The sequence below is a fragment of the Ranitomeya imitator genome, chromosome 2, assembly GCF_032444005.1.
Source record: "Ranitomeya imitator isolate aRanImi1 chromosome 2, aRanImi1.pri, whole genome shotgun sequence".
Lineage (NCBI taxonomy): Eukaryota > Metazoa > Chordata > Amphibia > Anura > Dendrobatidae > Ranitomeya > Ranitomeya imitator.
The window spans coordinates 446,479,862-446,504,239 of record NC_091283.1 but is presented as its reverse complement, the minus strand read 5'-3'; the positions used below and the strand labels follow the sequence as shown (position 1 = coordinate 446,504,239).

Below are 24,378 nucleotides of genomic sequence, written 5' to 3'. Positions count from 1 at the left end.
TCCCTCCCGAAACAAAACAGCCAAGTTTCTACAGAACTCTTCACCCATCTCCTGCCCTGTTAGATATTCTTCAAGAGTTGGAGACCACATCTGTTTAAGTGGTCTGGCCTAGAGTCTAATTCATTTATAGGAACTAGTCTGGGTCTGTATTAGTTTACGCGGTCTGTTCTGGATTCTAAATAATTTTAGGGGTTTCATCTGTCTAAATTTGTTTTTAGGGGAGAATTTATTCAGGGTGCCTGATTCAGTTAGGGGTCTGGTCTAGGGTCTGAATTTGTTTAGGACCTTAGGCTTAGAGAGTGTATTTATTTAGGTGATCTGGTTTGGGCTTTGCGCTTGTTTAGTAGTCCTGCACTTGGGTCTGTATTTGCTTCGGGGTGTAGTCTATATTTGGGTTAGGACATCTTGCTTGGGGTCATAATTTGCTTTGGAAGTCTCCTCTGAGGTATGTATTTGCTTATAGGGCCTAGTTTGGGTTTTATATTTGCTTATAAGGCCTCTTCTGAGGTGTGTATTTCTTTAGGGTGCCTGCCCGAAGTCTGATTCTGTTATGGGTCTGGTCTGGGGTCTGTATTTCTTTTGGAGCTCTGGTTTAGGGTCTGTATTTATTTAAGTGGTCTAGCAGGAGGTCTGTATTTATTTAGATGGTCTGGGATCTGAATTTATTTAGGGGTCCTGGATTGGGCTTTGTATTTGCTCAAGTTCTCAACTGGGGTCTCTATTTGCTTTAGGATCTGGTCTGGGGTCTGAATTTATTTTGTGATCTGGTCTACGGTCTATATTTGCTTAAGAGCTTGGGTCTGGGCTCAGTATTCAGGGGGCTTGGTTTGGGGTTTATATTTGCCTAGACGGTCTCATCTGGAGCCTATATTTATTAAGGGTGCCTGCCTAAAGTCCGATTTGGTTAGGGGTCTGGTCTTGGGGTCTGTATTTGCTTAGGGGTTTGGTCTTTCAGGAAATTGGACATCTGTTTCATAGTATGAGGCACCTCTGCTTACCATGTCATCAGTGATGTTAATCCCTAGTACCCCCGCCTTATAGTGCACAAATCCGGCAGAGTTTGCTGTGATCTCGGACAACGCCAGGAGCAGCATGCGGGAGTCGACATCTGGCAGAACAAGCTTCACCGGAGGAAACGGTAGATCCCAGTGCCGATACCGACCCTCAAATTCGCCCTAGTGGGAAAGACAAGTAATAATGGGGCCGTATGTTCACTGGCCACTGACCCATCCAACATATCACTTACTTTCACCAGGAGATCAAAGCTCTTTTCTGTGATGGGTGGAGGACCCAGCAATGAGACCTCAAATATGGAAACCTGGTCCACTGGTAAGGAAACTGCAGATATAAACAAGGTGGTATTATATTGTATTACTTTATTATATACTGTAAGATCTGTGTCAGTCTTCCATTTAGTTCTGCCGTTCTACCCATATAGAGGGCATGAGTACATAAAAATATGGGAGGATACAAGAGGACATCCCTCCCTGATGGGGCACATCAACTGGGGCAGTGGACTGTATAGGTGGGTGTCGTTGCAGACTGATTACCTGGTAATTTGCTCAGAATTTCCTCCATATATTGAACCGCTTTTGAAAACTCTGGACAGATCTAAAGGAAACAAACAAAGCAGTCATGAAGAATTCCTCATCTACCCTGACCCTGGCATGAGCATCCATGTTCTTACCTGTGTGTGTAGAGCATCATGAATGGGGCCCAATATTGAGTCTTTAAACATGTTAAGTAGCCACCTATGGATAGGTAGAGTTTCAAGAAACTAAGTGAACCCCATTGGAACTACCCATATTCATGCATTGATCACTACAAAAAAATTGGTCAGATTGTGTTTGTTTTTAATTGTGACTTAGATACAATCTATGTTACAGTCACAGCTCACGAAGAAAAAGTAAGTGAACCTGTCTGATATCAATTTCTTCTATAGTTAAATGGCAAAATGTATTTCAATTAAGGAGGTGAAATTACAAGCGCGGAATGGATTTTATAGATTCTTTGACCATTAAATTAAAGGCACAAAAACTCTGGTTACTGCTAAAAATCTGTTCTTTCAAGAAAATATAGGATGAACAATACCCCTAGTCAGACACTGTTAAAGAACGGTTTTATGAGCAGGCAATCCTTTATCATTCACAATAAATCTGTAGGGTAAATTGGTTGAGTGACCAAACGATATGTGCAAAAATGCTCGTTCATTGTGTATGAAATCGAAAAGGAGACCAAAAAAAATAATCGCTGCTCTAATTGTTTGTTCAATATTGTTGGTGCGCTCCAAATTATCTAAGAGGTTAAATGTTTGCATGATTTATTACATGATCCTTCTCCTAAGTAAATACTTGTCTCCCATCGTGTACAGGTCACTTATTTAGATTGTATCGTCAATAGCTTACAGGATTATGTTCTCGCGTTAATGGGCTCTTTGAACATCTTAAGGCTACATTCCCACAATGAGCTTTTTTATGTTGCAGATTTTCTGCACCTATTAAGTAAAATACCGTATGTTCTGGTGTATAAGATGACTGGGCGTATAAGACGACCCCCAACTTTTCCATATAAAATATGGAATTTGGGATATGCCCGCCGTATAAGACGCGGGTCATCTTATACACCCAGTCATCTTATACGGCGTGTGGTTCCCAGGGCCTGGAGGAGAGGAGACTCTCCTTCAGGCCCTGGGATTCATATTCATGTAAAAAATAAATAAAAAAAATAAAAAACATGGATATACTCACCCTCGGACGGCCCCTGGCTCACAGCGCTGCTAGCGTCTCCTTCCGTTCCTGAGAATGAAGAGAGTGAAGGACCTTCCATGACGTTGCGGTCACATGAGCGGTCAGGTGACCGCGACGTCATCGAAGGTCCTTCACTCTCTGCATTCTCAGGAACGGAGGGAGACACTAGCAGCGCTGTGAGCCAGGGGCCGTCCGAGGGTGAGTATATCCATGTTTTTTATTTTTATTCTTTATTTTTTACATGAATATGGATCCCAGGGCCTGAAGGAGAGTCTCCTCTCCTCCAGACCCTGGGAACCACACGCCGACATCCAGGATCGCTCCCTGCACACACCGTACCCGGTGTATAAGACGACCCCTGACTTTTGGGATAATTTTTAGGGGTCAAAAAGTCATCTTATACGCCGGAAAATACGGTAGGTTACTTGGACTTTTTAAAAAATATGCAGCATCAAAAACTCACCGTGGGAACGTAGCCCAAGAAGGAGTTAGGATATGTGCATACAATGACTTTTTCAGGCGGACTCTGCCTGGAACCCACTAAACCAACGCCAAACAGAATAAACAATTACGCTGCAATGTCAAAACAATTGCTGATAACTTTGTCTTTTTTTTTTACATCTTTTATCTTCTTCAGGCTTTGAGCCACAAAGCGGCTTAAAGTGACCTGACCATTCTTTAGAAGGTTTCCACTTGGAAGCCCCCACTTTATTATATCTACTATATAATTGTCTAAGGGTCACTTCCGTCTTTCTGTCTGTCACGGAAATCCCAAGTCGCTGATTGGTCGCGGCAATATGGCAAAATGGCAGAGGTGAGGTGAGATGTGTCTGTGTATGTATGCAGAGAGGTAAATGGTGCTGTGTGTGTGTGTGTATGTATGCAGAGAGGTGAATGGTGCTGTGTGTGTGTGTATGCAGAGAGGTGAATGGTGCTGTGTGTGTGTATGCAGAGGTGAATGGTGCTGTGTGTGTAGGTGAAAGAGAGAGCAATGATGGGGGTGATTGGGTAGAAGGCAATGATTGGGTTGACAGAGAGGGCATTGATGGGGCAGAGAGCATTGATTGGGTTGACAGAGGGCAATGATGGGGGTGATGGGGCAGAAGGCAACAATTGGATGGATGGAGAGGGCAATGATAGGGGTGGTGGGGGAGGAATAAATGATGGAGATGGTGAATGGGCAATAATGGGGGTCGTGGGGGAGGAGGAAATAATGGAATGGGTAATGATGGGGTGATGGGGAGGAGGCAATGATGGAGGTGGTGGAATGGGCAATAATGGGGTGGTGGGGAGAAAGCAATAGTGGAGGTGGTGAAGGCAATCATGGGGGTGGGGGAGAGGGATATAACGGGATGCGGAGGGAGGAGGACAATGAGGAGTGTGGGGGATTGGGATGGGAGGAAGGGGGATTTATAATGTATTTAGGAACAGGGGAAGGTGGAGGAAGACGTTATTGCCGATTATTCTGTCTAAGGCTTCTTTCACACTTGCGTCGGCCGCGCATGCGTGGTAGAAAATGGCGGACACGACGTATGGCCATATGTCACAATCCATTGGCAATACAAGTCTATGGGCAAAAAACACATCCTGCGGGCACATTTGCGGGATCCGTTTTTTGCCCAAAACGACGGATTGCGACGGATTAAAAAAAAGCTAGTGTGAAAGTAGCCTAACATAGTCCCTTAGTATAAAGTGTACTCACTTATGTATAGCACAGTCCCTGTGTGTGTATGTATGTATATATATGTATATATATATATATATATATATATATATATATATATATATATATATATATGTATATATATATACACACACACACACAGTACAGACCAAAAGTTTGGACACACACCTTCTCATTTAAAGATTTCTCTGTATTTTCATGACTATGAAAATTGTAAATTCACACTGAAGGCATCAAAACTATGAATTAACACATGTGGAATTATATACTTAACAGAAAAGTGTGAAGCAACTGAAAATATGTCTTATATTCTAGGTTCTTCAAAGTAGCCACCTTTTGCTTTGATGACTGCTTTGCACACTCTTTGCATTCTCTTGATGTGCTTCAAGAGGTAGTCATCGGAAATAGTCTTACAACAATCTTGAAGGAGTTCCCAGAGATGCTTAGCACTTGTTGCCCCTTTTGCCTTCACTCTGCGGTCCAGCTCACCCCAAACCATCTCGATTGGTTTCAGGTCTGGTGACTGTGGAGACCAGGTCATCTGGCGTAGCACCCCATCACTCTCCTTCTTGGTCAAATAGCCCTTACACAGCCTGGAGGTGTGTTTGGGGTCATTGTCCTGTTGAAAAATAAATGATGGTCCAACTAAGCGCAAACCGGATGGAATAGCATGCCACTGCAAGATGCTGTGGTAGCCATGCTGGTTCAGTATGCCTTCAATGTTAAAAAAAATCCCCAACAGTGTCACCAGTAAAGCACCCCCACACCATCACACCTCCTCCTCCATGTTTCACGGTGGGAACCAGGCATATAGAGTCCATCCGTTCACCTTTCCTGCGTCGCACAAAGACACGGTGGTTGGAACTAAAGATCTCAAATTTGAACTAATCAGACCAAAGCACAGATTTACACTGGTCTAATGTCCATTCCTTGTGTTCTTTAGCCCAAACAAGTCTTTTCTGCTTGCTGCCTGTCCTTAGCAGTGGTTTCCTAGCAGCTATTTTACCATGAAGGCCTGCTGCACAAAGTCTCCTCTTTACAGTTTTTGTAGAGATGTGTCTGCTGCTTGAACCCTGTGTGGCATTGACCTGGTCTCTAATCGGAGCTGCTGTTAACCTGCGATTTCTGAGGCTGGTGACTCAGATAAACTTATCCTTAGAAGCAGAGGTGACTCTTGGTATTCCTTTCCTGTGACGGTCCTCATGTGAGCCAGTTTCTTTGTAGTGCTTGATGGTTTTTGCAACTGCACTTGGGGACACTTTCAAAGTTTTCCCAATTTTTCGGACTGACTGACCTTCATTTCTTAAAGTAATGATGTGTACTCCTTTTTCTTTACTTAGCTGCTTTTTTCTTGCCATAATATAAATTCTATCAGTCTATTCAGTAGGACTATCAGCTGTGTATCCACCAGACTTCTGCTCAACACAACTGATGGTCCCAACCCCATTTATAAGGCAAGAAATCCCACTTATTAAACCTGACAGGGCACACCTGTGAAGTGAAAACCATTTCCAGTGACTACCTCTTGAAGCTCATCAAGAAAATGCCAAGAGTGTGCAAAGCAGTCATCAAAGCAAAAGGTGGCTACTTTGAAGAATCTAGAATATAAGACATATTTTCAGTTGTTTCAAACTTTTTTGTTACGTATATAATTCCACGTGTTAATTACAATTTTCATAGTCATGAAAATACCGAAAAATCTTTAAATGAGAAGGTGTGTCCGAACTTTTGGGCTGTACTGTGTATGTGTATATATATATATATATATATATGTGTATATATATATATGTGTATATATATATATATATATATATATATATATATATATATATATATATATACACACACACATATATAGCCTTGTTGCCTTAAAAGGAGGCCCCGACACATTTCCTGCACAGGGGCCCCAAGCTGTCTGTGTCCGCCCTGCATGAGATAGATAGACATGAGATAGGGATAGACAGATAGATTGATAGATAGATAGATCTTTTACTGACCCAGCTCCTCCATGAAACCACAGGTTGACATCTCTGGCACCGGAGGAGCACCCAGCGTTCCATACGGCTCCATGTCCATTATCATCACATGTGATCCCCAGAACTCCACTGAGAGTCAGACCTTTGACGCTGACCTCCAGGTGGGTGGATGCAGAGCTGCGGAGAAGAATATCCAGCTGTTTTGTCATTGGTTTCTTAGTTCTGTCTTTGGGAAAGCTATAATGGCGGCCATGTACTGTATTTTTTATTTATTTATTTTACTCACTTATATAGTACCATTAATTCCACAGCTCTTTTCAGACATTATCTTCACTGTCCCCATTGGGACCCTATCAGTAGGTCTTTGGAATGTGGGAGGAACTTGGAGAACCAGAAGACAACCAAGCAAAGCGGGGAGAACCTACAAACTCCTTGCAGATGTTGTCCTGGGTGGGATTTGAACCCAGGACCTCAGCGCACTACTGTGCTTGCCCAGCTTGTCATCCAAAATTTCCAGAATCAGGCATAATTAATATTATTATTATTATTATTATTATTATTATTATTTTTTTTAATAAAAGAGAAGCCACTGACTTCTATATTCTCCACCCCCTACATACCGGTACATGACAGTTCTCCCTTCCCCATAACACTTACAAGAGGACCGTTTTGATGTACAAGTATCCAGTCACGTGGAGTTGGCCATCATTAATGGAGACTTTGACTCCAGTGTCTGGAGAGAATGAGATATCTGAAGAGGAGAGATCCACGTCTTGTATCTTTAATCTGCAGAGGAAGCAATGACATACAGAATGTGAAACGTCACGTATGGTCAGCCGCATTACATGCTCTTCTCCAGTCACATCCAGAATTCTGTTTTCTCTTCATACATGAAACTGCTGTATTGTAAGGTACTGTTCACACCTGGCAGACAGCACCTTCATTGTAACACATGGGGTCATGTCACAGAGTTAAAGGACCATGGCCTATGGCTAGCTACAGTCCTGTATGACTGTTTATTATAGGAGCAGGAAAACAGAATTCATAGCTGTAACGGATCTGTCCCAGACCTAGGCAAAGTGCGGTCCGGGGCCACATGCGGCCCTTTAGGCGTTTCAGTGTGGCCTGAGGACATCCAGCAGTCTATATACAGATACGTGGCCGCCCTCCTTCCTGTGTATCACTTTCTATGATACTAGTGAATATAGGGATGGAACAGGAAGCTCTTACCTCCTTGTTCCATCATTGAGTCTGTGCATCTGAGAGAACCGCAGGCCCGATGGCGTCACTACATCGCACCAGCAGCGCCTCAGTACACAGTGCAGGCCAAAGGGGTTAGGGGAGTAGCTTTTTTTTTTTTTTTTTTTTTACATCACTCTTCATGGTGGTTCAGGGGCTGTATGGGGACATAATACTATGTAAGGGGACTGTATGGAGACATAATACTGTGTAAGGGGACTGTATGAGACATAACACTGTGTAAGGGGGCTGTATGGGGACATAATACTGTATAAGGAGGCTGTTTGGGGACATTATTCTGAGTGGGGGGCTGTATGGGGACATAATACTGTCTAACGGGGTAGTTTGGGGACATCATTCTTAGTGGGGGGCTGTGTAGGGACATACTTATTGTGGGGATATCATTGTATGTGCTGCATTGTGGGAATACCATATTGTGTGTGTGGGGGGGGGGCCTTTGTGGGGACATCATACTGTCTGAGGGGATATCATACTGTGTGGGAACTGTGTAGGCATGATATTGTACAGCAAGCTGTTGACCAAGGGATAACGAGAGCAGTATGATTTACTGCCTTTTATATGCTCTATAAAAAACAGTAAATTATATCGATTTTATTACAATGCAAGCTGCAATAAGCTATATCCTAATATGTATTAACAGTAGTAGCTAATCAACATCCTGCTCAATATTAAGTGATAGAATCTAATATAAAACAATAATAATAAGCAGAATTAAGGTCGCCATGATGGTTCAGCCCTCCACTACAGTTACCGTATCTCATGTGGCCCCTTGGGGAAAATTAATTGCCCACCTCTGCTCTAAAGGTACCGTCACACTAAGTGACGCTGCAGCGATACCGACAACGATCCGGATCGCTGCAGCGTCGCTGTTTGGTCGCTGGAGAGCTGTCACACAGACCGCTCTCCAGCGACCAATGATGCCGGTAACCAGGGTAAACATCGGGTTACTAAGCGCAGGGCCGCGCTTAGTAACCCGATGTTTACCCTGGTTACCATCGTTAAAGTAAAAAAAACAAAACACTACATACTTACCTACCGCTGTCTGTCCTCGGCGCTGGGCTTCTCTGCTCTGGCTGTGAGCACAGCGGCCGGAAAGCAGAGCGGTGACGTCACCGCTCTGCTTTCCGGCTGCCCGGCGCTCACAGCCAGAGCAGAGAAGCCCAGCGCCGGGGACAGACAGTGGTAGGTAAGTATGTAGTGTTTGTTTTTTTACTTTAACGATGGTAACCAGGGTAAACATCGGGTTACTAAGCACGGCCCTGCGCTTAGTAACCCGATGTTTACCCTGGTTACCAGTGAAGACATCGCTGAATCGGCGTCACACACACCGATTCAGCGATGTCAGCGGGAGAGCCAGCGACGAAACAAAGTTCTGGACTTTCTTCCCCGACCAGCGATGTCACAGCAGGGGCCTGATCGCTGCTGCCTGTCACACTGGACGATATCGCTAGCCAGGACGCTGCAACGTCACGGATCGCTAGCGATATCATCTAGTGTGACGGTACCTTAACAGTTACATGATAAAGTTATGACTACCTGCAGCCACCATTAGGGGGAGATTACTATGTACAATTGTACATAGAACTCAATAATAAGACATGGAGTGAGCTGCCTCTAGTGGTAGCTGCAAGGATACAGGAATTTATCATATAAAACTATGGGTATTTTGAGATCTGTACCAGAAAAAAAAATAGATACGACCAATTTTACGACGAAGAATGGTGCACACCTGAGGAAGCGGAGCATGGGATTCTCTATTCCTTTGCCATGCTCCGCCCGGTACCAGACACAGCCTGACTGCAGTGTTCCTATAAGGATGAGTGGTACTCTGTCCATCACACCAGAACTTACTCTGAGACATAATAGTAAATCCGACCAAGAACGGCAACAGAGACGGAGCCGCTGACATCAGGGATTTTAACGGTTTCGAGTCTCCTGTGCATCTCCTCTAACCCCACCTGCCAACCTGAGGAGCAAAAATAAGTACAAGAACCGCCATGAAACTCATTACTATTGCTGCCTTTTGTACCGGAAACATAGATAGAACAGCACCCTTTTATTTTATGGGTGGTTGGGTGACTATTCTACATTTCCAAGCTTTGTCCACCACGTTCAGTTAAAGGGGTTGGTGGGGCAAATACCTATTCCGAATCCTGGCAGCAAAAGAAAGGTATAGAGGCCAGGATTACCTAGACTGATACATTGTAACAAAACTCAGCAGGGTAAGCAATTTCCATTATGTAATGATTAAAGCGATATCAAAGCATAAAGGTGACTCTACGATGCAGAGGAGACGTGGTCCAGACTTTTCACAGCTCCCCATTCCTCCGCGGTGGCCATTTTGGAAATAAAGAAATTGAGGCAGCAGCAAAATGGAGGCAGTATGGTTTTTATAAATCAGAATGCACATTTCCGCCTTTCACCACTGGATATTTTTACATTTTTGCACTTTTGTTTTTAGAGCCATAACTTTTTTATTTTTCAGCCAACACAACCGCATGGTCTCGTTCAGACGAGCGTATTATCTGTACTTGTCTCGCCGTGTGTTGAAATCGGCCAGCGCCCAGACAGCACATGGACCAAGGGCTGCTCAGATGACAGGTTTTGTTTATACAGACCAAAGGTCAGCATGAAAATAATTGCAAGATGCACCAATTGCTCCCGTAATCCTTGAGGATAATCACCCATTCAAGTCTGTAGGTTCGCAAAAAACAAAAATTGGATCCCATCCAGATCATCTGTTTTGCATCTGATTTTTATGGCTATGTTCCAATTCTTAACATATTAAACTGTATTTCTTTTTGTACATTTTATTTACTGCTGATGTATAAAAAGGGATGTCACACGGATGTAAAATAAAGTACAAAAAGGATAACAATATGGGAGAGAATCAGATGATTTTCATACACTCGCCCTTGGAGGTCCTGTTATTTTTACGGGATGAGTTATCACCATTTATTTCTACCATATAATATACTGAAAAATTATAAATAAAATTCTAAATATGGCATAAACCCCCACAAAAAGTGCAGTGCTACTGTGAGAGGTAAATTTGCTGCTTTTTGTTATTAATATTATTTTATGTGGTACATTGGGGACAATGGTTGTTCAGTAGTGAACAATCCCTTTGAGGCCGGTTTCACACGTCAGTGGCTCTGGTACGTGAGGTGAGAGTTTCCTCACGTACCGGAGACACTGACTCACGTAGACACATTAAAATCAATGTGTCTTTGCACATGTCAGCGTGTTTTTACGGACCGTGTGTCCATTTGGAAAACACAGAGACATGTCAGTGTTCGTGGGAGCGCACGTATTACACGGACCCATTAAAGTCAATGGGTCCGTGTAAAACACGTACTGCACACGGATGTTGTCCGTGTGCAGTCCGTGTGCCGTGCAGGAGACAGCACTACTGTAAGCGCTGTCCCCCCGCGTGTGGCGCTTAAGCCCCATTCATTTCTTCTCTCCAGCAGGGTTCGCTGGAAAGAAGGAATGAATAATCTTTTTTTTTATGTATTTTTGTTTTTAAAATAAAGTTGCCGGTAACCAGCCCCCTCCCACCCCCTGTGCGCCCGCCCGCTGGCATTAAAATACTTACCCAGCTTCCTCGGCGCTTGCATCCTCTCAGTGGAGCGCCCCCAGACACAGGGCCACGCGTTTCGGTACCGGGCCTCTCTGGTTCGGTTCTGAGGCTGTCACGGTGGCTAGACCCGGTCCGCGACCCTGCTAAGGGGCGTCCAATGAAAGTGGTGAAACAGTCTGTCAGTGGTTCGTGACGCCACCTGTGGTGTTCGGTCAGGGTGACCGACGCTGCTATGGGGTCCACTGTGGTGATGGAATGGCAGCTGGATGGTATACCTTCCCACAGGTGAAGTAAGTCCCCAGGGCTTCCCAGTAAGGTGGATGATGATGGTGTGAGGTACAGTCAATAATGAGGACACAAGGTTGCAGTCTCTTTACCTCTTTACTGAAGGCTTCAGGATCCTCAATCCAGAGTACGTTTAACAGGGCTCTCAGAGACCGGCCGGTCCGATGGGCACATCCAGAGTTTCCTTCGCAGATGGAAATCGTTGCCTACCACTAGCGCCTGTGTGTTGTAGTCCTACCCTGCTGAGCACTCGGAATAGCCCTCACAACTGCTGTTCTCGTTCGTTCGTTCTCTACAGCTCTCTCTCTCTCGTTCTTTAGTTCCAGATGTTACTAGTTTCTAACGTCCCCCAGGTATATTATGGCTAGGACGCCACCCGTGTGACGGGAAGGCTTGGAGGTGTTCCGGGACCCTAGAGACGCCCCTCTCCCAATGTTGCCCCCTATGTCTTCGTAGGTGTAGTAAGGTAGACAGCCAACCTATGATTAACTGTCCAGCGGAGTTTGAAGTAAGGCCTGAAGTCAGTTACTCCTACGGTGTTCTGGCCACCAACTATGCGCCTCAGTAAGATGTTGCCTCTCTCTCTCTCGGCACGACTCTTACTGGCTCTCCTTTGTGCTTGATCTCGTTTACACGGTTCCACAATATCCTTCCCTTCGTGTCTCTTTCTTAGGATACCGCCGCAGGGTGTGCAGGCGCGGTTCCGTTACGTTCTGTTCTGTTCGCTAGGCACCTGCCAGGTTCCCACGCCTGACAGGGACCCCCCTGTGCCTTCTCCCTGCAACACCCCCTGCCACGGGATGTTGCCTGGATCCAACCCAGTCAGCTTCTGACTAACTTCCTCCCCAGCCCCTAGTTTTACCAGTGTGAGGAGTGGCCCAATAAATAAAGCCTTTTTCTCCCCCTAGTGGCCGGAGTGTGAAGTGTAATGTGTTCTGGTGATACCTGGTCAGGAGAACTCCTTAGTGCCATCAGACGTACCACTACTCCCCTTAGCGGCAGAGTGCCATACTGCAACGACCAGGTCTCTGGGGCGCTGCACTCCCCCCCCTTCCCGGTTAGATCCAGTACTCCTGGACTGGGAAGAAGAACAACAATACAAAACAGCAAAAGACATACAAAATTTTTGAAATGCTTAGAACAAGTAAATAGAAAAGGTGCTTCCCTTTATGGGAGGTAAGGACACTTGAACGTTACAAACAAAAACAAGGTTAAATATTTTTAAATAACATTTTTGACTATAAATAACTCTCAGTACCCAGCAGGGTATTCTACTAAGTGCAAACTCTGAACAATAAGTTAACTTTTCCTTTAAGGGCGTACACGCTGAACCCACTAAAGGCCTACCATAAAATGCTATATAACTCAGCTTCTTTTTCCGTTCCAACTTCACCAATGCAGGACCGCCTAGCTCCTTGGCTGGGCCTACTGCCATTGTGCCGACCATCTTTCTACATCTCTCAGGAGGACTCTCTAACCCTGGAAGCATCATCTTCGCAAAGTCTTCTCTCGCTTGTAAAACCAGTAGGGAGCACCTTTAAGAAGGTGCAAACTATATACAAAAACAGTTTTGAATCATTCACCGTCCATGATCCGGCAGTCTTTTAAACAGTGACAACTTGTGCAAACGTAGAAAAGAAATAGAAAACATTAGGGATCCCGGGTAAACAAAGGGATCCCTATGAGCTAACCCTGGTCGGGTTTAACCCCTTAGTGACCGAGCCAAATTTTTTAAATCTGACCAGTGTCACTTTATGTGGTAATAACTCTGCAACGCTTCAACAAATCCCAGTGATTTTGAGATTGTTTTTTCGTGACACATTCTACTTTATGATAATGGTAAATTTAGTTCAACATTTTTTGTGTTTATTTATAAAAAAAATCAAAAATTTGAGAAAAATGTTAAAAAATTAGCAATTTTCTAAATTTGAATGATTATCCCTTTAATCCAGATAGTCATATAACAGCAAACCATTAATAAATAACATTTCCCACATATCTGCTTTACATCAGGACCATTTGTAAAATGTTATTTTATTTTGTTAGCATTTTAGGAGGTTTAAAAATGTAGCAGCAATTTTTCATTTTTTCAAAGAAATTTACAAAATTTATTTTTTTAGGGACTTATCCATGTTTGAAGGGACTTTAGCGGTCCCATATATTGGGCAACCCCCAAACGTGATACCATTTTAAAAACAGCACCCCTAAACATATTGAAAACTGCTGTCAGGTAGTTTATTAACCCTTCAGGTGCTTTACAGGAATTAATGCAAAGTGGTATGACAGAAATGAAAATGTGTATTTTTACCACCTAAATGTTGCTAACTTCTAAACAGATTACTACAGCCGTCAGACTCTAAGGCCGCGATTTGGTCATGAACTGCCATGGCAAACATCAGGACAACAGAATCATGATCTGAGGGCACCAATTGGGATAAAGAGGAAGCCCCCACACTCTGTTAACCATTTATAATGATGTAGTCACTATTGACAGCAGCATCTAAGGGGTTAAACAGATTTAGAAGGTGCAAATACTGATCGTGGCTGGTGCAGCAAGTTGTCAGCTATAGTGTACAGCCGACAGATGATGGATTGTCATCTGTATGGGGAGGCTATTCTCTTATATCTCAGGTCAGTTAAAAGACGTATTGGCGGTCATTAAGGGGTTAAAGTAGCAGCAACAGCAGGAAACAGTTAAGTATATACATATTCGGGTCTCCGAGGTTTATTTCCTCGGCGTTAGTGGCTGCGAAAACTCCACCGGCAGCAGTGGGCAGGGTCACCCCGCCGGGTACTCACGGGCACTCGGTGTGGTCACAGGAGACCCTGGGCTCCAGTCAGGGGTCTGTGTGGCGATTGTCCTGGACCTCGCAACAACCCAGGCGCCAACCACTCCCGAGGTCGAGCTGTCCGCCACCACCGTAGTAACAGTGTCCACAGTACAAGTGGTGGTTTTCACAACAGTGCATGTAGGGGTCACCACCGTGGTCTTGGTGACGGTCGTGGTTCGGTCACAAGGGGGCACCCTCGCTATGGGGGATGGCTTCGCCGCCGCTTTGGTCGATGATGTCATGGGGCTGGTCGCTTGCACACATTCAGGGCGAACCAACCCCTCTCCCCGAAGTGCCGGGTGTAGGTGACTTCGTCCCCCTTGTACAAATCCCGGTCCGGGTGGCCTTCCTTGAGATGGGACTCCACATCCCTCCGGTTTACGAAAACCTCGGAATATAGGTCCGGCTCCTTGATGAAGCCCCTTCCTCCACGGAGCCGAAACTCAACAACGGTGCCCTGCCTGCGCGGGGCCTGGTGGGTGGTACGGTCCTTGCGGGCCCAGTCCTTCACTTCAAGGTCCCGCCGGTAGTGGGCTTCCCGCTGGGCCTGGTGCTGTCTCTCCATCTCCTCCCACTGCCGATCTAGCTGGGCCTGGTACTGCTCCCAGCTAAGGGCCTCCACCATCTCTCCCTCCTGTGTCTGCACCCCGGGGAACCCCATGATGTCCGACCCCGGGTTCACCCAGCGGCACACCGTACGCTCTGCGTAGACCTCGCCTGGCATGGTAAGCGGTGAGATCGGGGCCTTGAGGAAGTGCTCCACGCCCGTGGGTTGGTCCCATTGTGGAAGGCGCTGGAGTTTACGGGTCCCAGGGAGAGGGGGCGCCGCGACCGGGCCTATCAGCAGGTCTTCCGCGGCCGGGGTGGGATCGGCGGACTCACCGGTCGATGCGGCTTCCTCCGGTGCGACCGACTCCAACGGTGATGAAGATTCCAGAGTCAGGAGTTCCTCTGCGGGTATCTCTTTGCACGAGGCCTCGGTCTCAAGCCGCCACTGGAGAAGCTGCTCCACAAGATCCTCCATCTCGCCCTGTAGGAGACCGGTCCCGGATGTGAGGCCCTGGCTGTGATGCTCATCCGGGTAGCTGGGGGAACCCTCTGCTTCGACCCCACAGTCTGTGTCTGAGCGGTCAGCCAAGGCGTCCTCCACGTGGGTCGCTTCCTGGTCTCTTTCCCGCTCTCTCCTTCGTGGGCGGTTTCGTTTCTTGTTCCTCCGCCCCCATTGAGGATCAGGGGGCGGATCTCTGCTGCTGACGGACACGTCCTCAAGGTGCAGAAATATTTAGACTGGGCGGCCATTATCTTTCGCGCTCTCCAGCTTACTCACGCCCACTTCCACGCCCTTCTTCTCCTGCGCTCCTCGTGGCGCTACAATGGCGACGGTTTTGGCGGGAATATTGCGGTAGATAGCAATTCACAGTCCTTGCAACAAATCACAGTCCAACACGTTTCAATCACAGTTCCAAGGCACACATGACCCAATTCTTCAGGCTTAAGTACGATCCTGTTCGTGACGCCAAGTTGGAGCGCCCCCAGACACAGGGCCACGCGTTTCGGTACCGGGCCTCTCTGGTTCGGTTCTGAGGCTGTCACGGTGGCTAGACCCGGTCCGCGACCCTGTTAAGGGGCGTCCAATGAAAGTGGTGAAACAGTCTGTCAGTGGTTCGTGATGCCACCTGTGGTGTTCGGTTAGGGTGACCGACGCTGCTATGGGGTCCACTGTGGTGATGGAATGGCAGCTGGATGGTATACCTTCCCACAGGTGAAGTATGTCCCCAGGGCTTCCCAGTAAGGTGGATGATGATGGTGTGAGGTACAGTCAATAATGAGGACACAAGGTTGCATTCTCTTTACCTCTTTACTGAAGGCTTCAGGATCCTCAATCCAGAGTACGTTTAACAGGGCTCTCAGAGACCGGCCGGTCCGATGGGCACATCCAGAGTTTCCTTCGCAGATGGAAATCATTGCCTACCACTAGCGCCTGTGTGTTGTAGTCCTACCCTGCTGAGCATTCGGAATAGTACTCACAACTGCTGTTCTCGTTCGTTCGTTCTCTACAGCTCTCTCTCTCTCGTTCTTTAGTTCCAGATGTTACTAGTTTCTAACGTCCCACAGGTATATTATGGCTAGGACGCCACCCGTGTGACGGGAAGGCTTGGAGGTCTTCCGGGACCCTAGAGACGCCCCTCTCCCAATGTTGCCCCCTATGTCTTCGTAGGTGTAGTAAGGTAGACAGCCAACCTATGATTAACTGTCCAGCGGAGTTTGAAGTAAGGCCTGAAGTCAGTTACTCCTATGGTGTTCCGGCCACCAACTACGCGCCTCAGTAAGATGTTGCCTCTCTCTCTCTCTCGGCACGACTCTTACTGGCTCTCCTTTGTGCTTGATCTCGTTTACACGGTTCCACAATATCCTTCCCTTCGTGTCTCTTTCTTAGGATACCGCCGCAGGGTGTGCAGGCGCGGTTCCGTTACGTTCTGTTCTGTTCGCTAGGCACCTGCCAGGTTCCCACGCCTGACAGGGACCCCCCTGTGCCTTCTCCCTGCAACACCCCCTGCCACGGGATGTTGCCTGGATCCAACCCAGTCAGCTTCTGACTAACTTCCTCCCCAGCCCCTAGTTTTACCAGTGTGAGGAGTGGCCCAATAAATAAAGCCTTTTTCTCCCCCTAGTGGCCGGAGTGTGAAGTGTAATGTGTTCTGGTGATACCTGGTCAGGAGAACTCCTTAGTGCCATCAGACGTACCGCTACTCCCCTTAGCGGCAGAGTGCCATACTGCAACGACCAGGTCTCTGGGGCGCTGCATCAGCGTCGCTGCTTGTCCTGTATGAGCGGTCACGTGGTACCGCACATTACAGTGATGAATATGCGGCTCCACCTCCCATAGGGGTGGAGCCGCATTTTCATTACTGTAATAAGCGGCACCACGTGACCACTCATACAGGAAGAGCTGCGACGCTGAGAGGATGCAAGCGCCGAGGGAGCTGGGTTAGTATTTTAATGCCAGCGGGCGGGCGCACAGGGGGTGGGAGGGGGCAGATTACCGGCAACTTTATTTTAAAAACAAAAATACATAAAAAAAAAAGATTATTCATTCCTTCTTTCCAGCGAACGCTGCTGGAGAGAAGAAATGAATGGGGCTTCAGCACCAGATGCAGGGGACAGCGCTTAACTGTAGCGCTGTCTCCTGCACGGTGCGTGTGGTACCCAGTCGGCACACGGGCGGCACACGGATGCCACACTGATGTCCCACATGAGCACACGGACACGGATAATTCCGGCACCGGAATTATCTGGACGTGTGAGACTGGCCTTAGGGTATGGTCAGTATTTGGTCAGTATTTTAACCACGGTATTTGTATCCAAAACCAGGAGTGGGTGATAAATACAGAAATGGTGACGTGTTTCTATTATACTTTTCCTCTGATTGTTCCACTCCTGGTTTTGGCTACAAATATTGAGGTAAAATAATGACCAATATTCAAAAAGGGGACAAAAACTGAACCCGGAAATTATAGGCCAGTAAGCTTAACCTCTACTGTGGGTAAAATCCTGGAGGGCATTCTAAGGGATGCTATACTGGAGTATCTGAAGAGGAATAACCTCATGACACAGTATCAGCACGGGTTTACTAGGGACCGTTCATGTCAGACTAATCTGATCAGCTTCTATGAAGAGGTAAGTTCCGGACTGGACCAAGGGAGCGCAGAGGACGTAGTGTATATTGACTTTTCAAAAGCTTTTGATATGGTGCCACACAAAAGGTTGATTCATAAAATGAGAACAATGGGGATAGGGGAAAAAATGTGTAAGTGGGTTGAGAGCTGGCTCAGGGATAGGAAACAAAGGGGGGTTATTAATGGAACACACTCGGACTGGGTCGCGGTTAGCAGCGGGGTACCACAGGGGTCAGTATTGGGCCCTCTTCTTTTTAACATATTTATTAATGACCTTGTAGGGGGCATTCAGAGCAGAATTTCAATATTTGAAGATGAATCTAAACTCTGCAGGGTAATCAATACAGAGGAGGACAATTTTATAGGAGGATTTATGTGAACTAGAAGCTTGGGCTGATAAATGGCAAATGAGCTTTAATGGGGATAAATGTAAGGTCATGCACTTGGGTAGAAGTAATAAGATGTATAACTATGTGCTTAATTGTAAAACACTGGGCAAAACCGTCAATGACAAAGACCTGGGTGTATGGGTGGATGACAAACTCATGTTCAGTGGCCAGTGTCAGGCAGCTGCTGCAAAGGCAAATAAAATAATGGGATGCATTAAAAGAGGCATAGATGCTCATGAGGAGAACATAATTTTACCTCTATACAAGTCACTAGTTCCACTACACTTAGAATACTGTGCACAGTTCTGGTCTCCGGTGTATAAGAAAGACATAGCTGAACTGGAGCGGGTGCAGAGAAGAGCGACCAAGGTTATTAGAGGACTGGGGGGTCTGCAATACCAAGATAGGTTATTACACTTGGGGCTATTTAGTTTGGAAAAACGAAGACTAAGGGGTGATCTTATTTTAATGTATAAATATATGAGGGGTCCGTACAAAGACCTTTCTGATGATCTTTTAAATCATAGACCTGAGACAGGGACAAGGGGGCACCCTCTACGTCTGGAGGAAAGAAGGTTTAAGCATAATAACAGACGCTTTTTACTGTAAGAGCAGTGAGACTATGGAACTCTCTGCTGTATGATGTTGTAATGAGTGATTCATTACTAAAATTTAAGAGGGGACTGGATGCCTTTCTTGAAAAGTATAATGTTACAGGGTATATATACTAGATTCCTTGATAGGGCGTTGATCAAGAGAACTAGTCTGATTACCGTATGTGGAGTCCGGAAGGAATTTTTTTCCCCAATGTGGAGCTTACTCTTTGCCACATGTTTTTTTTTGCCTTCCTCTGGATCAACATGTTAGGGCATGTTAGGTTAGGTTATGAGTTGAACTAGATGGACTTAAAGTCTTCCTTAAACCTTAATAACTATGTTACTTTTGCTCTGATTGTTACACTCCTGGTTTTGGCTACAAATACTGAGGTAAAATACTGACCAAATACTGAATGCGTGAACGTGGCCTTAGGAGAAAAATAGGCTGAGTTATTAAGCTCTTCACGACTTATGACGTATGTAAGCCCGCAAGGGCAGGGTCCTCGCCCCTCTGTATCAGTCCGTCATTGTTAGTTTGTTTACTGTATGTGATATTTGTAACTTGTATGTAACCCCTTCTCATGTACAGCACCATGGAATCAATGGTGCTATATAAATAAATAATAATAATAATATATACATCAGATGTCGTGTCTCTCCTTTTGATGCGGGATCCAGCGCTGAGCCCGCATCTTTTCCGGCACATAACATCCCCCCGGGCTGTTAACATGTTAAATACCCCTGTCTGTGAATATCTGACAGCGGCAGTTAAGATGATCGCGTCACTAGCTCCGCCCACTGGCGCCCATGTCACATGCCCGTGGGGCGCCGATGGGTAGGCTTGACAACATGGGGTCTGCAGGGAGACCCCTGTGGTTGTCTTTGCCAATCTGCTATGAGCGCCGCCCCGTGGCCAGGGTTCAGAGCAGATGATCATTTTTGCCACACGTAGTAAGGCTGAAGTCTGGCTATGTCTAGAACAAGCAATCAGATGATCGCAGCTTCAAGTCTCCTAAGCAAGTAGAAGTGTAAAAAAATATATTTTTTTAAAATATAAAAGTTAAAATCACCCCCCTTTTACCCTTTCAAAATAAACCAACAATAAAAAAATAAACAAAACAAATACACATATTTCGTATTGTTCAGAAACACCTGATCTATCAAAATATAAAAAGAATTAATCCGACCTGTAAACGGCGTAACAAACAAACCAAAACGCTAGAATTTAATTTTTTCTTGGTCGCCTCAACATTGCAATGAAATGCACTAACAAGTGATCAAAGCATCATCTCTACCTAAAGATGGCATCAATAAAAACGTCAGCTCGGCGCACAAAAAATAAGCCCTCATCCAGCCCTAGATCTGAAAAATGGAGAAACTGCAGGTCTCGGAAAATGTCGCCATTTATTTTTTAAACAAACTTTTGATTTTTTTTTCACCTCTTAAATAAAAAAATAACCTAAACATGTTTGGTATCTACGAACCTGGAATATCACCGCACTTGGATTTTTTTTCCCGTGTTCCAGCACATTATATGGTAACATCAATGGTGTAGTTCAAAAGTACAACATTTCCCGCAAAAAAACAAACCCTCACATGGCCATATTGACGGAAAAATAAAAAAGTTATGGCTCTGGGAAGAAGGGGAGCGAAAAACTGAAAGTGAAGAGGTTAAAGAGTTACTACTAGTGTTGAGCGCGAGTGCTCGTTATTTGTGTTTGCCTAGAGTGCTCGGGTACGCACTAAAGGTACCGTCACACATAACGATATCGTTGCTTTTTGTGACATAGCAACGATATTGTTAACGAAATCGTTATGTGTGACAGCGACCAACGATCAGGCCCCTGCTGGGAGATCGTTGGTCGTTGAGGAAAGTCCAGAACTTTATTTCTTCGCTGGACTTCCCGCTGACATCGCTGGATCGGCGTGTGACACCGATCCAGCGATGTCTTCACTGGTAACCAGGGTAAACATCGGGTTACTAAGCGCAGGGCCGTGCTTAGTAACCCGATGTTTACCCTGGTTACCAGCGTAAACGTTAAAAAAACAAACACTACATACTTACCTTCAGCTGTCTGTCCCCGGCGCTGTGCTTTTCTGCACTCCTCCTGCATCCTGTGTCAGCGCCAGCCAGCCGGAAAGCACAGCGGTGACGTCACCGCTCTGCTTTCCGGCTGACCGGCGCTGACAGTGCAGAGGAAAGCAGAGCGCCGGAGGACAGACAGCTGAAGGTAAGTATGTAGTGTTTGTTTTTTTAATGTTTACGCTGGTAACCAGGGTAAACATTGGGTTACTAAGCGCGGCCCTGCGCTTAGTAACCCGATGTTTACCCTGGTTACCGGGGACCTCGGGATCGTTGGTCGCTGGAGAGCGGTCTGTGTGACAGCTCTCCAGTGACCAAACAGCGACGCTGCAGCGATCGACATCGTTGTCGGTATCGCTGCAGCGTCGCTTAGTGTGACGGTACCCTAAGAATCGCAGGCACTCCAGTGACATGTTTGTGTCCCCGCGCCCGAGTGTTTTGCGGCTGTTAGCCACAAAGCATGCGGGGTTAGCCGTGTATGTCAGGCAATCCCTGCATGTTTTTTGGGTGTCTAACAGCCGTGAACCATGCATGTCACTGGAGCACCTGCGATACTGGGTGCGTACCCCAGCACCTTAGGAAACCTCGAGTAACGAGCACTCGCGCTCATCACTGGTTGCTGCCATTTTACTGCCATGCACTCACCATACTGCAGTCCTTTTAGTGTCAGCCGCCCCTTTATTCCAGGATCATCGGCTTTGGTATCAGAAACAATGAAACCAAAAGTGAGAAAGATCAGCCTGAGCTCCATTATCTGAAGGAGAGAAATACACAGATATACAGCAAACATTGCACCATGGAGATGACTCGATGTTCCATTTTTTTCCTTTCTTGCTGTCATCCAGAAGCTGAACCATTAACAGCTGAGGGTTTGTTACCGCTGTATTCAGTCTTGTAAATCCTCTGTGAGCTACCCATCTCTCCAGCCCTGATAGTTGCTACAATGTATCAGTACAAGCAAAATACATAAGACTGGGGCTCATAGAGGATTGTTCAGACTGGATACAAGCAGAAAAGCCCACAGCTGTGAGATGTACCGGGTCTGCGGGGGCTACGGAAATCCATCTGGAAAATCAGGTTGGAGATAAACCTACTGCATTTTATTGTATCATCCTGAGCAGTGCTGTATGTATCTGATCTGCCATCTATTCCATATTTTATCATCTATTATTTATATAGCTCCAACACATTCTGTAGTGCTGTACACAGGTTGTGATCACTCAATCCCTGTCCCATGGGTGGTTCACAATCTCCCCGCCTTGGCATACAGAAATCAGTGGATTGGGGGAAGAAACTGAGAAAAACCAAGTTCTTGGCACAAAAAGGACATAGAAACTTGTAGGGGAAGAAACAGTTAGAGGATATTAAGCTGCTCCTGCATTACTTCAGATGATTGTGCCCCTCATACATCTCTTTACCACCCGCAGTGAATCTGTCATCCTTGCATTCTATAGCTATCATCCTTCCCATTTATATGGTCAAGACTTCTCTTGTGCTGCAGTTGTATCCTTGAATACTCCCCCATTGGCAGTCACATTCTGGTCATACACAGTCAATATGCTCCTGATCCAGCCATCTTTTTAGTATTTTTTTCTTGTTGTTAAATAGTAAAACACAACATGATATCTGTAACAACTGGAAAGTTTTACCGTATGAATTGTAGTTTGTGCATTTCCTTGTACCACATATTGACTTGGCAGCAACAACCAGGAAAAACCTCAAGCAAGCCCTTCATAGGGATCATGGTTAAGGCTGACTTTCTACCTGATAATATTTAGGAGAGGAGTTAAAGCTACCAGGTCAATTCAGTGTATTGTCAGGGTGTCAGGAGAAAGAAAAAGGCATCCATAAGTTGTCAGAGATTGGTAAAAGTTGTCAGGAGTAGTCAGAGAACACTAACCTGGTGACAGCGCCCTCAGTGATCTCAGCCTGCAGTTGGCAAACTCTTGTCTAATGGCACAAATACACGAAAAATGAAAGAAGGAACTGCACAAGGGAGGAGCCGCTACACAAAAGTATTGAAAAAAACATTCCCAAACATGATCATATTCTGCACTGACACACAGGAAGAACACAGAACAGGTGACTTATCGCAATAAACTTTTTTTTTTTTTCAGTTTATTCACTGCAAACATACAGTATATCTAAGGGTATGTGCACACGTTCAGGTTTTTTAGCTTTTTTTTTTCACGAAAAAAAGTTATAAAAACTCATTAAAAATGCATACATTATGCATCCTATCATTTAGAATGCATTCTGCATGTTTTGTGCACATGATGCGTTTTTTTTTCGCGAAAAAAACGCATTGCGGTAAAAAAAGCAGCATGTTCATTAATTTTGTGGATTTTCTGCGTTTTTCCCGCTATTCTATGCATTTGGAAAAAAACGCACCAAAAACGCATCAAAAACGGATGAAAAAATGCGAAAAAACTCATGCGGATTTCTGGCAGAAATGTCCGGTTTTTGTCAGGAAAATTTCTGCAAGAAATCCTGACGTGTTCACATACCCTAAAGACAGCAACATAAAATGGGGGCTCTGATGCCGACCTTTCCAAAATTATCACTTAAGGAGTCATGCAAATGAGAAGAAATGACCTGCTGGAGGCTTGTGGGCTGTCAAAATCTATTTGCTGTATCTAAGCCTGTTATATACATTATTGTATTGTGTACCTAACTGCTACATCTAAGCTTGACGTGTGTGATACCGTGTGCGGAGCTGCAGTATCCAAGCCTACACTCTGTAACCCTTACAGTGCAGTATCTAAGCCAATCACATGTGGCACTGACATTTAATCTAGAGTATCTAAGGCTACTTTCACACATCAGGTTTTCGACGTCAGGCTAAATCCGGCTAATTTTCAAAAAACCGCCGGATTAATTTTTTATTTACCATAGACTTGTATTAGTGCTGGATTGCGCCAGATGACATTGCGTTTCGTCCGGTTTTCGCCATATCCGGCAAATCTGCCGCTTCCGGTTTCTTGAAAAAATGTCCATAGCAACGTTTTTTGTCACAGGTGAAAAAGCCCGGCTGTTTGCTAGAATGGAAGCCTATGGGAGCCGGAAAGTGCCGGATCCGGAAAAAGGCAAAAAAACGGATCTGTCGCTTCAGTTTTTCATAATCTGCGCCGGATCCAGTTTTTCCAACATTCCCCGGATTTAGCCTGACACTGAAAACCTGATGTGTGAAAGTAGCCTTAGCCTGCTACAGATGGATCTGGATAAGTTGGAAACTTGGGCTGAAAGGTGGCAGATGAGGTTTAACAA

General features: G+C 45.6%; 1 protein-coding gene across 1 annotated transcript in view; it reads right to left on the bottom strand.

The window, feature by feature from the left end:
* The window catches only part of LOC138664363 (bactericidal permeability-increasing protein-like), a 45,104-nt gene extending 21,987 nt beyond the window's left edge, over window positions 1–23,117 (bottom strand). The window contains exons 1-9 of the mRNA XM_069751002.1: window positions 23,012–23,117; window positions 21,757–21,865; window positions 9,519–9,633; window positions 7,065–7,193; window positions 6,429–6,584; window positions 1,688–1,751; window positions 1,551–1,611; window positions 1,247–1,338; window positions 999–1,175 (exon numbers count right to left, since the gene is read on the bottom strand). Coding sequence (XP_069607103.1) covers window positions 999–1,175; window positions 1,247–1,338; window positions 1,551–1,611; window positions 1,688–1,751; window positions 6,429–6,584; window positions 7,065–7,193; window positions 9,519–9,633; window positions 21,757–21,862 — 900 coding nt within the window. The 5' untranslated portion in view covers window positions 21,863–21,865; window positions 23,012–23,117. The remainder of the gene's footprint in view (window positions 1–998; window positions 1,176–1,246; window positions 1,339–1,550; window positions 1,612–1,687; window positions 1,752–6,428; window positions 6,585–7,064; window positions 7,194–9,518; window positions 9,634–21,756; window positions 21,866–23,011) is intronic.
* Window positions 23,118–24,378: the final 1,261 nt, after the last annotated feature.